At 38.2% G+C, this 18,184-nt stretch overlaps 1 protein-coding gene across 3 annotated transcripts in view; it reads right to left on the reverse strand.

Moving 5' to 3' along the window:
• Window positions 1–18,184, reverse strand: part of MYT1L (myelin transcription factor 1 like) — a 112,844-nt gene that overhangs the window by 83,866 nt on the left and 10,794 nt on the right. For all 3 annotated transcript variants that reach the window (XM_015816872.1, XM_015816870.1, XM_029284313.1), the window contains exon 4: window positions 3,969–4,333. In XM_015816872.1, the coding sequence (XP_015672358.1) occupies window positions 3,969–4,333 (365 nt within the window). The remainder of the gene's footprint in view (window positions 1–3,968; window positions 4,334–18,184) is intronic.

The following is an 18,184-nucleotide window of genomic DNA, read 5'->3' on the forward strand; positions in this document are numbered from 1 at the left end:
TTTAAATTAGAATCCTGTTTTGAATTCTGTTTAAGAGAGAATTATAGCTAGAGATAAAGGCCATGGTCAATGAAAAATTATGTTACCTACAATTAAGACCAGTAGCCAGGCAGTGGCTAGGCCCACAATCTGCATTCTCATAATTACATATATTGTCAGATTTGTAAGAAAAATACAAAACAAATTATAACGTACCTAACTGCATTTCTCATGAGCTTATTTGTATCTTATGTAAAATTATTAAAACCTTCCCAAATCTTGAGTTAAAGAAAAGGAAGTCATTTATTCTTTTTTGGAATACCATTTTATCCAGTAAGTCACTGTGTGTTCTGTATCTATCTATCTATCTGCATAAACTTACTGCATAAAACACAGTAAGCAAAAACTATTAGTAATTATTACTAATTGAAATTCTTTTTCTTTAAAGAACTTCCCTCAGTATTCAGAGCCCTATTTATTATTGGTATTAACACTGATACAATTACTTTTCAATCATTATGTGTTTTACTTCCTGTTTCTAGTAGAAATGATCTATTCATAAAATAATTACCCATAAAGCAATAACAATTATTTTTATTGATTAAAATCACATCACCGTGTGATGGTGAATTAATGAAAGTAAGGTATTCCATTATATATTAGTAGCAACTTTATTACATAAAATCTCTGTAATTTAAATTTTTGACTCTCATACTGTTCTTGATACATGGATTTCTTTTCAGCTATAGTCCCAGGCAGACATTTATTTGCCTGCAGAAGAAATATAGATAATATTTAAGCTAATTTACCCCAAATATTCCCAAGTCCTTGTGTTCCACATGTACATCTGAAAGAGGGTCTGTACACAGATACAGTTGAGAATGCCTTAGGCAGGTTTCTGCTCTCTGGAAGTCCTCAAGTGTCTTTAGTGACATTCATTTATAGATTTTTTTTAAAACATGCCTTTATACTGAATTCATGAATATTCAAAAAAGAATCAAGCATGGAGGGACTTGGGACCAGAGTTTTGTAGCATGCCTAACATAGTTAAGTTTATCTGTATGCAAACGAATTTTGGTACTGCACTTTCCTACCCAGTGTAATCACATGCATGTCTGCTCAGAAGAAAACTTCATTGCAATTGATTGGCTTTATACTATAGCTAAGAATGCNTTTAAATTAGAATCCTGTTTTGAATTCTGTTTAAGAGAGAATTATAGCTAGAGATAAAGGCCATGGTCAATGAAAAATTATGTTACCTACAATTAAGACCAGTAGCCAGGCAGTGGCTAGGCCCACAATCTGCATTCTCATAATTACATATATTGTCAGATTTGTAAGAAAAATACAAAACAAATTATAACGTACCTAATTGCATTTCTCATGAGCTTATTTGTATCTTATGTAAAATTATTAAAACCTTCCCAAATCTTGAGTTAAAGAAAAGGAAGTCATTTATTCTTTTTTGGAATACCATTTTATCCAGTAAGTCACTGTGTGTTCTGTATCTATCTATCTGCATAAACTTACTGCATAAAACACAGTAAGCAAAAACTATTAGTAATTATTACTAATTGAAATTCTTTTTCTTTAAAGAACTTCCCTCAGTATTCAGAGCCCTATTTATTATTGGTATTAACACTGATACAATTACTTTTCAATCATGTGTTTTACTTCCTGTTTCTAGTAGAAATGATCTATTCATAAAATAATTACCCATAAAGCAATAACAATTATTTTTATTGATTAAAATCACATCACCGTGTGATGGTGAATTAATGAAAGTAAGGTATTCCATTATATATTAGTAGCAACTTTATTACATAAAATCTCTGTAATTTAAATTTTTGACTCTCATACTGTTCTTGATACATGGATTTCTTTTCAGCTATAGTCCCAGGCAGACATTTATTTGCCTGCAGAAGAAATATAGATAATATTTAAGCTAATTTACCCCAAATATTCCCAAGTCCTTGTGTTCCACATGTACATCTGAAAGAGGGTCTGTACACAGAAACAGTTGAGAATGCCTTAGGCAGGTTTCTGCTCTCTGGAAGTCCTCAAGTGTCTTTAGTGACATTCATTTATAGATTTTTTTTAAAACATGCCTTTATACTCTACTCGGTCTCCAGGGAACTTAGATCCCCAGGCCCGGGATCACCGGCTGATGCTATGCAATGCCAGGTCAGTGGTGAACAAAGCCCCCCTCATTCAAGATCTTATACAAGAGGGGGGTGCGGACCTGGCAGGTATCACCGAGACCTGGCTGGGCACGGAAGGGGGAGTACCCCTTGTTGACATCTGCCCGCCAGGTTTCCAGGCATTCCATCAGCCAAGGACCCGGGGTAGGGGCGGCGGGGTAGCGGTCATTATAAGGGAGAATCTATGTCCGAGGGAGACCACTGTGCCTCAGATAGATGGTGGAGAGTCCCTCCTTGTGAAGTGGGGGCATGGGGTTCAAGTGGGCTTGTTGATTATATACCTGGCTCCCTGCTATGTATCAACGGCCCNAATTCATGAATATTCAAAAAAGAATCAAGCATGGAGGGACTTGGGACCAGAGTTTTGTAGCATGCCTAACATAGTTAAGTTTATCTGTATGCAAACGAATTTTGGTACTGCACTTTCCTACCCAGTGTAATCACATGCATGTCTGCTCAGAAGAAAACTTCATTGCAATTGATTGGCTTTATACTATAGCTAAGAATGCATCACCCCAAATTATTGAAAAATATTTGTATTATCCTATTTGTATAGATAACCTTTGATAAATGATTAAAGACATTCCTCCTTTTCATACACTCTAAATTAATAGAATATAAAATATCCCTTTCTTTTTTGCAAAAAGCTTCATTATCCTCTTTTCCCCCCAGAATTTGGAAAAGGAAGTGGATGAGTTTTGCTTTTATTTTAATAAAGCATCTTTGTCTTTTTCTAATTCTTACCTAGTATAATTCTACAAAAACAAAAATCAGACAACTTTCATACCTGGCTCCTAAGAGGAATCCGACTGAGGAGTGCTGAAACTTTTCTTATATTTTTATTGGTTAGAAAGGTGAATCTACCCAATCAAAAACGTGTTCCCTGGAAATGGGAACAAAATATTTTTTAGATAGCTCATTAATTTTTGCATGTATGTTAATTTTCATGGCATTATCTCATGATCTAGTTATTGTAGGGTTTCTTAAGTTAAACAGTCAGAAACTAGTGTTTGCACAGTTTGAAAACACCAGTTATCTTTAGAATCCATAATAACATTAAAACATTTTTAAAAATCCCCTGGCTTAATTGCAGTGGCAATATATGAGCTTAATAACTAATGAATGTCTCTTTATTTGTCACTGAGTGTATATATAAAGGTTTTAAAATAAGGTTTCTACGTATATCAATCTCCATCGTTTTTGTAAGTCAGCTAAAGTACACAACATCCAAGTCTCAAAGAACCAAAGTATATTTAATTTGTCCCTTCTCTAAACAAAGCTGTCTGTTCAAATTTTCCTAAGGGAAGCTTCATATTGCAATGCCAAGTGTACCTGCAGACATGTGAACATATACTTATGCGAAGCAAACCATTGCTATACAGAAGACAAGTGTAGCAAACAGTTGTCTGTGTAAATAATGAATATCGATATGTCCATATGTAATCATTTGCTTCCACATATCTTTGGTTACTGTTCTATAGGCATCAGCATAGTCACCCATTTCTGCAGAAATGTTTGGCACACCTAGCTAGCTGCTCATCACTAAGCTAGTCACTCTGAAAGCTGATCCAGTAGCTGAGTCAAGAGCTATTTCTAAAACAGTAGTCTCAGGTTATTATTAAGGGAACACAGTGGTAATGGTTGTCAGCATGGAGCAGAGAGATTAGGCACAAAGACTTCTATTAGTCTTAATGAAAGGTACACTGTTAAATCTCACCATTCCATACTGGAAGATTAACACAAAATGCACATGGAGTATTTATTTTTTATTAAGATATTGTTCATTACCACTTTCTTCTTCTTCCTCTTCTTCCTCTTCCTCTTCCTCCTCTTCCTCCTCCTCAACTTCATCTGCTTCTTCCTCCTCTTCCTCCTCCTCTTCTTCCTCCTCCTCCTCTTCCCTATCTACTTCTTCATCCTCCTCTTCCTCATCACCTTGTTCTTCATTATCATCAGAATAGTCCTCTTCTTCCTCCTCCTCCTCTTCCTCCTCCTCCTCTTTATCATCCATTTCTTCAGTTCCATCTGTTTCATAACATTCATCTACTGAAGAGTTGTCTGTTTTAACCACAAATGGTTTTCTTTTTGGAGCAGGTTCTTGGGGCTGCTTCTCTTGGGTTTTTCTTTTTTTTGCCAAAGGACAGCCATAAACACTGTTCAGAAAGAATTAATACATGCGTTATTATACTCTCTACCAGATCACCAGTCAAAAGGGGCGACATACTTTGCTGCAATTTACTGTTTTCTTTGAAATACATACTTTCTTTCATAAAAACTGTAGGAGAGATGAAAATGTTTGGCAATGTACCAGAAATTAACATTGAACAGCAATTATGGAAATTCTTATTAACCTTTTGCTTTATTGCCCTTTTAATTAGAATCAATGCAAAATATTTTACAGAATAGATATCATTACCCAGTGGGGCTTCCTGGTGTTCTCAATCATTAATTAATATTATGATTTCCAATATGGGTTCTCTCAAATATACAAATCTGGTGACCTGATCTAAAACAGGAAGTTGCAAATCACTGAAAGAGAAGCAAACTAGTATGTCCATTATAAAGCTGTAATCACCAAACCAAACTTAAAAGTTTTTGCATAAAGACTGTATGTGGTTCAGTATAACTTTTCGGTAAACCAAATTTCTATCCAATTTACCCAGTCAGGCAGAGATTTCAAAGAACTACCTCTTATTTAGTCACCTAATTACATATTACTCCTGAAGTATAAATAGTAGCACAATCCTATATAAAAAATACTGTTAAGTAGCATGCTCAGAAATAAGCTCCACTGAGATTAATGAGACTTATTTCCATGCGTGCAAGATTGCAGACTTTGTCATCTTTCTGCTAGCTGGATGATAAAGAGGCTCTTTTTAAAAAATAACAACAGGTGTGATAGGCTATAGAAAACCGATTTCGGCAACAAACTAAAGGTTTCATGCTTAACAACAATAGATAACTTGATAAAAATGGTTTTTTTTAACATAAATCAGATAATGGAAGAAAGAAAGCCTTTGTCTTTTTTTGTGGCAACTTTCTTTAAATGCATGGTGCAGTGGTGGTGAACCTATGGCACGCGTGCCAGAGACAGCACTCGGAGCCGTCTCTGTGGGCACATGTGCCGTTGCCCCAGCCTCGCCTCCCCCCATGACCCCCTCACCAGCAGCCCCCCTGGAGGAGAGTCGCCCCGAGCGTGGCCCACACAGAGCAGCGCAGCCAAGGACATGGCAGCCAGGCAGGGTAGACAAGACTGCCCTCATGCCCCATCCTGCACAGTTGATGCTGCGGGGCATGGGCAGAGGGCGTGGCCGCCATGGCGCTGGGCTGCCTGGGTGACCTGCAGTGGACCCTGGAGGCGGCGAGTGGCCCTGCGGGCAGGTGGGGTGGGGGATGGGGCAGGGGCGGGGCAGGGGGTGGAGCAGGGGCGGGGCCAGTTTTTGGGCACTCGGTCTCTAAAAGGTTCACCATCACTGGCATGGTGCATTTATTCTCCTAATAAAATAGAACCTATTTATGATTAGAATAGAAAGACACTATTGTGTGTGTGTATATATATGTGTGTGTGTGTATATATATATTTATGTGTGTGTATATATATATATATGTATGTAGGTCTTTGGTTATTCGGGTTTTCTCCCACATAAAATTGGAAGTGTCTTGGCGACGTTTCGACGAAGTCCCATTCGTCATCTTCAGGCTGGTGTTTTCAGCTTCGTGCTTCTTTGCTTTCCTCAAAGTTGCGCCCGGTGGCGGCGAGGAAGAGCAGGAAGGCGCTCCCCAGGCTAGTCGCCCCACAGAGCCGCGGAGCCCACGCGAAGTTGAAAACACCAGCCTGAAGATGACGAATGGGACTTTGTCGAAATGTCGCCAAGACACTTCCAATTTTACGCGGGAGAAAACCCGAATAACCAAAGACCTACATACAAACACCCATGAAAACCTCAGAAAACATATATGTGTATATATATACATGTGTATGTATGTATGTATGTATGTATGTATGTATGTATGTATGTATGTATAATATACTTACAACAATAATAGGAGCTCCCTGTTCTTTCAATATGCATTCTAAAAATCTCTTTGGGATATGCATTTACTATGCAAATACCTTCAATGATTTCAGAAGATGGCCTTTAAATGTGAAATTATATTTGTGTTCTTAAAAACAGAAACCCATATGAGATTTATTTCAGAGTACAGTATATAGGACTACAGCTTAAATGGCCCACAACTGCTGTTTAAGTCTCTTCAAGTGAGACTTAAAACAGGTTTTGTCTTTCTATTCCATTCAGTTCAATTACCTGATTTATAATATGAGAGAAAATACAAAGCAGAAATTCCCTGGTGCCGGAAGGAAACCCATTCAATCGTGTGACCAGTTTATTATTGCACCTATTCTTTCCAACTTCTAGTGACATTGGAAGGAGGCTCAGACTTACAGTCTTCATGAGCACACCATAATTGTCTCAAAGGAAAAAAAAACCCCACCAGCTTTATGCTGGGAACAGTATGTTAATGTTTGATCCATTCAGATGAATAAGAGTATTTAGGGGATATTCCCATGACAAAGGAAGAACATCCCACATGGAGAAGATTCTTGTCCATAGCAGTTCTAATTCAATTTGAAGAGCAACACTATTAAGCTGAAGAGGCTGAGTCTGTGGGGAGGAAACCCAACTTCCTTGCTCTTATCTGTAGGAATTTCTGCAGGGCAGGTTTCCATGCCATATTAACTAATTTCTGCAGGTGCAGCCCATTTATCTCTGTACATCTCCCATGGCATTGCAACATTGTCATTGATCTGAGAGGATTCTTAGCTATCCAATTAAGAAATTTGGAGGGAGGGAATTGGACATGAATGGTTCTAAAATTAGCCATGCTATAGTCTTAGTAATTCCAATTCTGGTGAGAGCCAATGCCTTCTCCAGCACTGCATACTATGATGACTGTTTGACGTTGCTGGAGTTCAAATGGAAAGTAATCTATTAGCTTGAGTTAAATGCCTCTTTGTCTTTAAAAATGTATTTTTTAGATGGGAGCCTCCTGCAAAACACAACTCCTAATGAAAATGTTGTCTGGAACGTTATTCTTGTATGCAACTTATTGGAAGCAGCTGATTAAACTGCTTTCATGTGATTAGTAAGAGAGCACTTCAACCTGTAGAATAATGTGAGAAGAGGCTTTAAGTGATTCAATATCTATGGACACATTCACTTCTTGACCCATGTAATGGTAGCAAAATAAGCACTTGCACCAACTCAATAATCTATTATCTCTGTGTCACACAGAAATGTCCATTCTTTTTAGGTGGATTCTAAAGAGAAGCCATGAAAATAATTTGGGTCCACTGACTTATCACAACTGAAAGATTACAAATCTGATTATCAACAATTGAAAGATTAAAAAATCTTGACTGTTCATTGGATAACTATGATACATACTGTGCTGCTGATTAACTTAATGATCAGAATCAGGCAATGAGGTGAAGTAGAAAATCAAATTAATTCTGGCAACAGCTAAAAAATTAAACATGACACACTAAAGTAGCAAAAGGAGGAATAGGTTCATTTTAGAAGTAGGAGAATGAATATTTGGTCTATCATAAACGTAGCATAATATAACAACTTTTTTTGTTATTAACTACATATAATAAAATATTAAGAAAATATCACACAATATTGTGATGCACTGGGTGGGCAAATGTTTGGTGGCAATTTACATTTTGTTGGAAAAACTTGTAGGGGTGGGATGATAACACAAAATATTTTTATTCTATTATTATTTACATTTATTGGCCACTTATTTCCAGTGAACTCTAGGCGGAACTCAAACTAACCCCCCCCCCAATAAAACAACTAAAAATTGGTCTCAACAGAATTTCTTAAGTTTTCTGCAAAACAGAATGGGTTGAGTGAAGAATTTATTATTATAAAGTATATTAAACACTTTAGAATTTGGTTCTCTAATTCTGGAAAGTGTGGCAATAAATTTTGTTAGTTTTTCCACCAAAATTAAAGTGTTCTAGAGCCATAAAAATGATTTGGAGGTTAAATATAGCAAAGAAGCTGGCAGAGAACATCGGAGATCTTCCTTCCTTCCTTCCTTCCCTCCCTCCCTCCCTCCCTCCATTTAAACTTTAAATAACTTTAAACTTTTTTTTTTTTTAACTTTGGGACTTATCCAGGTTCTTGCACTCAGTGGTGTTTTAGGAATAGATAGGTATAATCTAGTAGAATGGCATGTACAGGACACTTTCCTTTAAGCTTTCAGAACAAAAGAGATACAGATACTACGTGAACATTATGCAGCCTCTGTATAGCTGTCTGAGACCCTAAGAGAAGGTGCCCCGTATATGCCATTCTGATATATTTCAATTGGTTTCTTAGTTGCAAAGTCCATTTTCAGTTTAGATATAAATATTAGACGACAAAATTTTCTCTTGCTTCCATAGAATTAAAAAAATTAGTAAAAATCCGCTCTCTGTATCATTTCAGTATTTCAGGATATATTATACAATGCCTTCAGAAGCTATTTTATCTAAGTTGAGCAATTATTTATTTATTTATTTATCCACCCACTATATATACCTTATGTACCATAACCCTGAGCACTTACAAAACAATCATAAAATATAAAAACATGTAATGGTACCATAGCACTAATTTACCCTTTGGTAAATTAATAAATTATAAAAGTGAAAATAGAAAAATATGGGTAAAATCTCCAGGTAACCAAATATCACTACTATTCTATTCTCTCATATAAGATCTCATACAAAATTTAAATAATGTGATCCAAAGACTAAAATACACATTACCAAATATAAACATCATTTTGAATGGTAAATTCCTGTGCTTCTCAGATAGATAGATAGATAGATAGATAGATAGATAGATAGATAGAGAGAGAGAGAGAGAGAGAGAGAGAGAGAGAGAGAGAGAGAGATTGATATATAGAGAGATATAGATAGAGAGAGAGAGAGAGATAGAGAGAGATGTAGATTTAGATGTACATATAGATATAGATATAGATATATACACACAATAACAAAGTACATAAGTAAGGGAACAATATGCATTTAACAAGTCAGTGACTTACATGCTTTTGCTCCTTTAAAAGAAGATTTAAGTAAAAGTGGGAGAGTTTGCAAGAATGTTTCTGGAATAATAGCATAATCTACATTTGTTACAGATTTTATAGAAGAAAAAGGAGATTCTCATCAAGGAGGGCCTGAGGAACAGTATCAATTGGTATGGTACTGTAAGAAGCTACATTAGCTTAAAGCAAGTGTTTTACACTTGGCAATCTTTGCCTGACTAAATGCAATAGTTATATATACATGAAATGCAGTGCAAAGTGACAGGTTAGGAGTATACTAATCAGTTATCAGGTGCAAAAAGGTCTAAAAGAAATGCATGGTTACTGCCTTGGAAGAAAACTGACAACTACTTAGGTGATAGGAAGAGACTAGTTTAAGTGCAAATGCGTCCCTGTCTACTCCCAGTGCTTTCACAGAAGGCACAAATATGTTCTAATGATATCAAATAGAATTTATATATTGAGAACATTGCATTGGTCCCTTTTGTAGTTTGTTTTTATCAAATATAGCACATTATTAGCTCTACTAAATAGACTAAATGCTACCCAGCTTCCCCTTCAGACAAAGTGTTGAACCCAAGGTTGGGTCTGCAAACAATAAACGTGGAATGAATGTGGAAAGAGGGAAGAAGGAAGGCTTAAGCTTTGGGGCATGATTACAGTATCCTAATTATAGGTAAGCACCATATGATTACCATAAATAATTTAATAGAAACACAAGTGAAAGTTATTCTTTGATATATTATTCACTGAAATAATGGGCAATGAAATTCACTATCAACTGACATTTCCTGCACAAGTCTACTATAAGGTAGGCAAGCAGTAGACCATGAGGTACTCGCTACAGTGTTAATAACATTCTTTAAAACCCTGGCACCATCAGAAACATTTTTTTTTTAAAAAAAATGAGAGGTTTCGGTGGAGGTATAAATGCAGTCAAGGAAGGGATGATATCACCTTGAGGCCTGGTAGGGCTTTCAGTCCTTTTAAAAGGTCAACACCCTTATGATTTATTGCAAGGCTGGTATGTACCCAAAAAAGAACCTAGGATTCAGTGGGGAAAAAAAAGAATGAGTGCTAAAAACTCTTCCTACTTCAAATTTTGGGAAGAGGACTAAGCCTCCGAATGCAGATTCTCTTTGTTTTATTTTATTTATAATTTAATTTGTATCCCGCCCTTCTCCTCACCGGACTCAGGGCGGCTAACAGCCTTATAAAACAACATTACAATTTTATAGGTATAATTTTGGTTTAATTTTCTTTTATAAGCATTTCCGGTTAGCAATTTTAATGGGAATTTTAATGGGAATTTTTGGGGTGATTTTAAGGGATCCGGTTTGGCGCTTGTTGAAAAAGCCATGTCTTTAGGGCGCGGCGGAAGGAGGGGAGATCCGGGATCACCCGGATCTCTGGGGGTAGTTCGTTCCAGAACTTTGTATTCCTCCATCAGTCTCAGCTTTGTACGTTTTAACTTGAATCGATGTGACTGGCTTCAATCGATGTGACTGGCTTCAATCCACCATGGATTTTCCTTCTGCTCCACCTCGCACCTAAGTCTTTCCTAGTGATGGAATTAGACCAGTGGTTCTCAACCTTTTTAATGCCGCGACCCCCAACCGGTCGTAAGTCGAGGACTAAACCGGTCGAAAGTCGAGGACTAAACCGGTCGTAAGTCGAGGACTACCCAACCGGTCGTAAGTTGAGGACTTTCCCTGCCCGGGAGCACCGCGCATGCGTGGTTCCGCCCCCTGTGCCGGCCGAGACGTAGCTGGCAAGCGGCAGAGACGGAGCAGGCCGACCACCAGCTGGCCCAGCTCAAGGGAGGTAAGGCACCCGCCGGAAAAGGGGAAAAAAATGGCGGACAGCCTTGCTTGGCAACCCCCGTGAAATGGTCGATCGACCCCAAATGGGGTCACGACCCATAGGTTGAGAACCGCTGAATTAGACTAAGCCTCGTGTCTAAACTGAAGTGGCAGGAAGAGGGACTGCAGCCTGGGCCTGCTACTAAAAATGCCCTGCTACCTTTTACCTTATGTCTTTGTTTATGGTCTTGATTGAGCTGGTTCTTAGTTGTTAAGCCATGCCTTGAATGATCAAGAGTGCATTTAACTAGTCCAGGTCATCCTGTGAGATTTGTATCTCTGAAGCAGAGGTTTATATCTTCACAAATCTGAACTAGTTCATAGGAGTCAGAGGCAAGATACAATGGAAAATTGTTCATTGTTCCTTAGGCATTATCTGTAATTACATTGATTACAAATTCTATCATATATTCCTCTCCTTTAGTTTGTGAGTTTCTTCATCATTTTGCCTGCATTTTACAAGAAAATAAAAAAATGAAATAAAGCTCAGCATGATTTCATACACTTCTCAATTTGCTGTCAGTATTCAAAGACCATTTTCCATCAATCTGTATTGCACTATATTTTCTAGAAAATAATGATACACAGAGAAATACCATCTCTGCATGCTCTTAGATTCTGCTATTAGAATAATTTATTTCTCCCAAAGTTCACTTGAAGAAGCAAGAAGAGCAGATGTAACATGAGGAACTTACTCTCTTGTGACACACCTGCTATTCACTATTTTTTCCTTAAGAATTCTATGACGATCTTAGCGTTAACCATAAATATTTCAAAACAGAAGTTGCTAGCTGTGACCAAGGCCAATCTGATAATTATATTTTCACTAGCCTTATAACGTCAAATATATGTCCATTTTATTCATGTAATTGATGAACTGAATGCATCCTAATTATGTTGCAATCCGGAAACAATAATTTTGATCTTAAATGCATGCATGTATGCACGTATGTACGTATGTACGTATGTACGTATGTACGTATGTATGTATGTATGTATGTATGTATGTATGTATGTTTAGAATCCAAGAATTCAAATGGCTAGGTGGAAGAGTACACTGATAATCCAGCTTTCAATACCAAAATAGGACTTCTCCAGAACTACCTATATCATTTCTCATCAAGTAATATGGAAGTAGTATGCCTCAAAGATTTTTGAGTAATTTCCAGAAAGACTTTCATAATTCCAATGGTTTAATAATACTGTAGTTTTATTTTTAAATTATTAGTATTAGTATTGAAATGAAAAAAGTCTTATTGCAGAATTTATTGGAATTCATTCAGATCCATTAGGCATCAGAGGTGGATCATTTTAATTAATGCATTTATCCCAGGGGTCCTGGGTGACAATCAGTCTCAATTGGACCACAAATAATTTGACCACAGCAAAAGACATAACAAAATATTCTCCATATCCAGATCACCCAACAGCTGCTCTAGGGCAAGCACAGGGCCTAATTTGCAGTGATGGAGTTGAAATTATCTGGAATGAGTACATGGTCATATGGAGACCATGACATCCTGAACCTTCCCATTCTCTGATCCCATCTGCAGAGGACAGGGTTGGGGAATGTTGCCTTAGTGTACTGTGGAATTCTAGCAGTTACAGCTTGCAAAACATAGTTTAATGTTTGTTTATTTATTTATTTGTTTGTTTGTTTAAATAATTTATTTGGCACCCATCTTAACCAGATAGGTCTGGGTGAATAACAATACCAGTACCTAAACTAATATTGTGAAAAACATAATGCAGTCTAGCACAAAATACATATAGTGGACTCCACCAATATCTGAGTGTATGATGGAAAATCCAGGGTTTTAAGATCTTCCAGAAAGCCAAGTCAGGACCAACTGGTCTCAAGAAGGAGGCTATTTCAAAGGGCAGATTTCTTGACAGAGAAAGGATGCCTATTGGGTCCCATTAGAAGGGATCCAAGCATGCTGAGCTTGCCAAATTTGAATGGATGGGCAGAACTCATAGAAGACAAATCCCACAAGGGCTTTAAAGGAGACCATTATGTATCAATGCAGCTCATATAACAGACATATTAACTGGGGGTATTGTGGTGTGTCATTGATTCTGGAACAGCTATAGCTTCCAAATGATTTTCAAAGGCAGCCCCAGACAGAGCACATAGCAATAGTCAAAAGTGAAATAACTAAGGTATGAATGACCATGAACTGAGCCTCCTGATCCAAACTTGGTGCAAATGGCACATGAGATGGAGTTGGGTAAAGGCCCTCCTGGCCACTGGTGCCACTTGCTCTCAAACAGGAGCCATCGGTCCAAAGCATACCAAAATTATTTATTTAGAGAATTTATATGGCTACCCACTGTTCTATCCCCGTCGGACACACACACCCAAACAGCCAGCCGAGGGTTAAATAAGTTCTCCACACTCCAATCCACAGATAAGAAAACTTGGCAGCAGCTCCGTAGCTGCCTGCCAAGACTTTTACTCAGAGAACAAAAAACAATACACACAGTTAGAAAATTAAGTCCACAGCAAACTACTTCACCAGAGATTCAGCTTTGTCCGTCACAGAGTCCAAATGGCCACCACCTCCCTTTTATAGCCTGTCGGGTGTGGTCCAGTGACTCAGCTTAATCTCTGGCATGTCTCCTTTTCTGCTGCGCACGCTTGTCGCTCCTACGCTGGCGTGGATCCAGCCACAACTTATCTTCATCACTATCCGAAACACCTGGCTCCTGGCCAATCTCAGAAACACCTGGCTCCTGGCCAATCTCAGAACCACCTGGCTCCTGGTCAATCTCTTCTCNGTCGGGAGACACCTGAGGCATTGCCAAAGAGGAGGGTCCTGGAGAGGGAGGCCTGGCCATCTCCTCTCCTTCATGTTCGGAGCCTTCTTCCTCCAATAAGAGGGGCTCACAAGACAGAGCCACAACACCCACTCACTCTTCAGTGACTCTGGGTGGCTTACACCAACTCTGTCTGGGAAGATGGAATTAAGAATTTAAGATGGAAAATGTAAAGATTGGGGTGGGGGTGCCCGTAAACATACAGTCACTCAGTCTTGAACTCAAAGTCTTACAGCCTCCGGGTACTGGGAAAGATGGCATCACTTGGACAACTGGGAGAAGAGATGATCACGATGATATAATATTCCATGCTGATAAATGGCCTTATGAGCCTAGCAACTTCATGGAGATGTGGCAAAGGAGTAGAGAGCAGAGAAAAAAATTGAGACCTGAAACAGAAGCCTAATGCTTGGTTTTTTTCCACTCCCCCATCAACTTCAACTTCAACCAACCTCAGAGGCAGGGGGAGAATCCACTAAAATGCCATGCCCCATCAATCTCCTAAACTGGATACTATTATAAATAGTATCAAAGGCCACCAAAAGGGCTGGAATATATGCATCACCCTGTTCTGAGTTTGTCATCCAAAACATGATCAACGCCATGGCAATACTATAACCCAGGATGAAATTCAACTATAATAGACTAAAATTATCTGTTCCCTTCAAAACTTTTTGAGTTATAAACCCACCCTTCACAACAACCTTCTGTAAAAGAGAAAGTTGGAGACTGGATGAAAATTGTCCTATTTTGATGGCCTATTGAAAAAAGAGTAAGCCATCACTTCCTTCAAAGTAAGCAGAACCATCCCTTGCCACAACGCAGCATTCATCCTCACTTGGATCCAATCACATGTTATCTCCTAGAAGGCCTTAGCTAACCAGAAGGGACATAATTCTAAAACATAGGTGGCAGAACTCGAAGTCCAAGGACCCTGTCCAGTTCCTCAGAACTAACAGACTCAAACTATCCCCGGGTAACAGGTGAGACGGTGTCCCAGTCAATTCCATAGGGTCTGACCAGCCAGAATCTGAAAGACTTTATCTGGCAGATTCCTAGAATAGCTGTCAAAACAACCCTGCAAAAATTGCTCTGGTCCTTCTTTATCAGAAGGGAGAGAATCACTTGGTGTACATTGTTAACCCAGATTATTCTATTTTGTACAAACAATCTCCCTATTTGTCAAACATATACAGTATTAAATATTTTAGGAAAACAAGTGTGAAACATTACTGAAGTCAGTCACGATAACCTGAATTTGGTGGTTTAAAATATAGATTAAGAAAACTATACTTTGTGGAAAAGAAGTGTTAATGTAGTTCAGGATGTATATAAAAGTGATCCTATTAGCCACATGCGCTCTATAAAAGTATGATACGAATATAGGCCAAATTTATTATTAGATTTTACTAAGCATTCCATCTTGGACTACCACATTAAAGAAGAACTTGAATACATAATTGCTTATTCTACAATAATAGTATTATCTATTAATTTCTAGATTAATCTCCTTTGGGGAATAGAACTATGATCCTAAGAGTGCATAAATTCCCATTGTGTACTGCATGAGAATTGTGCAATGGAAATAGCAGTTTCTTCTAAAGCCAGCAAATCTCATGTGCCTGAGCCTCTGAGAAAAGGCTGTAGCTTTTTTTAAAACCATCTTTTACTATCAAAAAGAAAGCAAAATAAAAATCCTTGATTAAGAACCTAAAAAAAGAATGCTGGAAAGAAGCACTCTTGAATGCAGAAAATCCCAAGAGCTGGTGTGCTATAGAGGTTATGATCCCAGACTAGAACTCAGAGACGCAGGTGCAAAACTACTCTGAAATAAGGAAACCCACAGAGTTAATTGGAGTGACTTATGAGTTCAGCATTCAGTACTACTTCTCAAAATTGTTATGGGGAAAAATTGCAAGAGGACTTGCATGTGTACTGCTTTGAGTTCCTGAGGGAAGACTGAATATAATTGAATGGATGGAAGAAGGAGGAGTAAAACAGAAAAAAAAGGAATATTATTTGCATTACTTCAATCTGCTTAATGATTAACTTTCGATCAGCCAAGGAAATACTTCCATGAAATAAATAAAATAAATGTTGTTCTGCTCATACAACAAAACATATTTTTGAATTAATTGAAAGGGAAAGACTTGAAGAGATTCCAGCTATACATGCTGTGATGTTTCTCAGATCTAAGGGCCTGTCAAAGACAGGCATGTCAGACTATAAAAATATTTTCAGCTGCTGAATTTTCAAACTGCTTCTTACTGCAGCAGTCATAGTTTGAATCACTGCTGTGCACAGTGCTTCATACTTATAAATCCCTGCATTTCAAAAATACTCGTATGCACCAGACCTATTTAGGACTTAATATTCACTGTTTGAATACAATTAAAGGGCATATTTTTGATACGCAAATAGAGATTATTTATGCGGTAAAATTGTACATATTAATTATATGCATGCAAATGATATCTTGTACAGCTTGGCATTTACAGAGCTATCGTACTCTAGTTTCTGCTTCCTTATCAGGCATGTTGTCTCCAATTCATCTGACTTTCCCATAAATTCAGTTTTAGTTTAATTTAAGGTCCTGCATTAAGGACTGGGACAAAAGAATCAACTGCTCCTTTCCACAAAAACCAAATCTAGGCTGAAGCAACAGGAAAAACACAGTGAGACCAATCTTGCCCATGTCCAAACACTTTAGAGAGAGGACTGTCCACTGTAACACCAGCAGAAATGGTGTTATAAATAAATCTACATTTTTAAATATACCCATTCAGTAGAGTAAAAAAAGCCTCATTTTTAATATTTGATTCTGACCCACAGAATAAAGAACTTTCAAATTTGCAACTGAGTCTGACCAGAATTGAGAAAAGAATCTGCTGTGGAACCTTTATAATAGCAGCAAGACCACCAACTCTGAGGGGTCCTTGGTGCTCTCTGAGCTTGCTTGTTTTCTTGCAGACATTTCATTACCCAAACTAGGTAACATCATCACTGCTAGTAAGGAGTGTGTGTGGGGGGGGAGGGGTGCTCTCAGTTTATATTTTAGTGGCTTGCCCTGTCAGTGCTGGTGGAACTGGTCTTAGAGGTTCTTTGGTTGTTTTCTTGATTGTTGGACTGATATTAATTTTGGAGTTAATCTAGGCTATATTTAGCCATAGTTTCTACTGGGAAATGTGACCATCCTAGAACAAGCTAAGTCTAAAAACTCTACAAAATAACTAGAAGCCTGAGACTCTGACAAATGAACCATCAAGAGACTCACAGACATAAACAATTTCTACATACTATGCAAAAAAGACAATTGAAAAGGCAAAAAGGGAACAAAAAGACCAAAACAACCCCCTACCCAGCAATCAGCACCCAGGATGAGCATAGATTAATATCAAGATTAACAGCAGACCAACAATGAAAGGAAATAATACTACAATCAAGGAACTGCCAAACAAACCCACAATAAACAGCCCAACCAAAGAACGTATAAGATCAATACTGGTGACAGGGCAAGCCGCTAGAACAGAGTTCCCCAACCTTTCTGGCTTTGCGGACTGGTGGGGGAGGGGGGAAGAGGGGATGGTTTAATGCAAGGGGGAAAAGCATACATAGCTCCATTTGTGTGAGCAGCGGTTAAACATGCACAGCTCCATTTGCATGAGTGGCAGGCAAATGCACCCACCACCTCCGCAAATGCTTGCCCACTGCTCACACAAGTGGGGATGCACACAAGCACGCTCTCCGCCTTCTTCCATGGCCTGATTCCGCACGGCTCATGGCCAGTATTGGGCCACGGCCCAGGGGTTGGGGACCTACACACTAGAATATAAACTGACAGCAAACCCCATCTTTACTAGCACTGATGATGCAACCTAATTTTGCTAATGAAATGTCTGAAGAAAAACAAGCAAGCTCAGAGAACACCAAGGATCTGTCATTTCAACCCTGAATGACAAATATTCTCCTTTATTGGTACAAGCAATTGTGGTATACTTATCCTGCCTTAATATAAATGTTATAATGATATTCTATTCTATACTAGCTGTACCCGGCCACGCGTTGCTGTGGCTCAGTCTGGTTAAATGGAAAAGAAAGAAAAGAGAAAGCGCATGTTTGTAATATGTTTAATTTCACAATGCTTGTGGGTATAAATATTTTTTGTTGTTCCATTGTCTGTGCAGATATAGAGATTGTCTGGTTTGCCAACTCTAGAAC

This window comes from Protobothrops mucrosquamatus, unplaced genomic scaffold, assembly GCF_001527695.2.
Source record: "Protobothrops mucrosquamatus isolate PMUCROS unplaced genomic scaffold, P.Mucros_1.0 scaffold515, whole genome shotgun sequence".
Lineage (NCBI taxonomy): Eukaryota > Metazoa > Chordata > Lepidosauria > Squamata > Viperidae > Protobothrops > Protobothrops mucrosquamatus.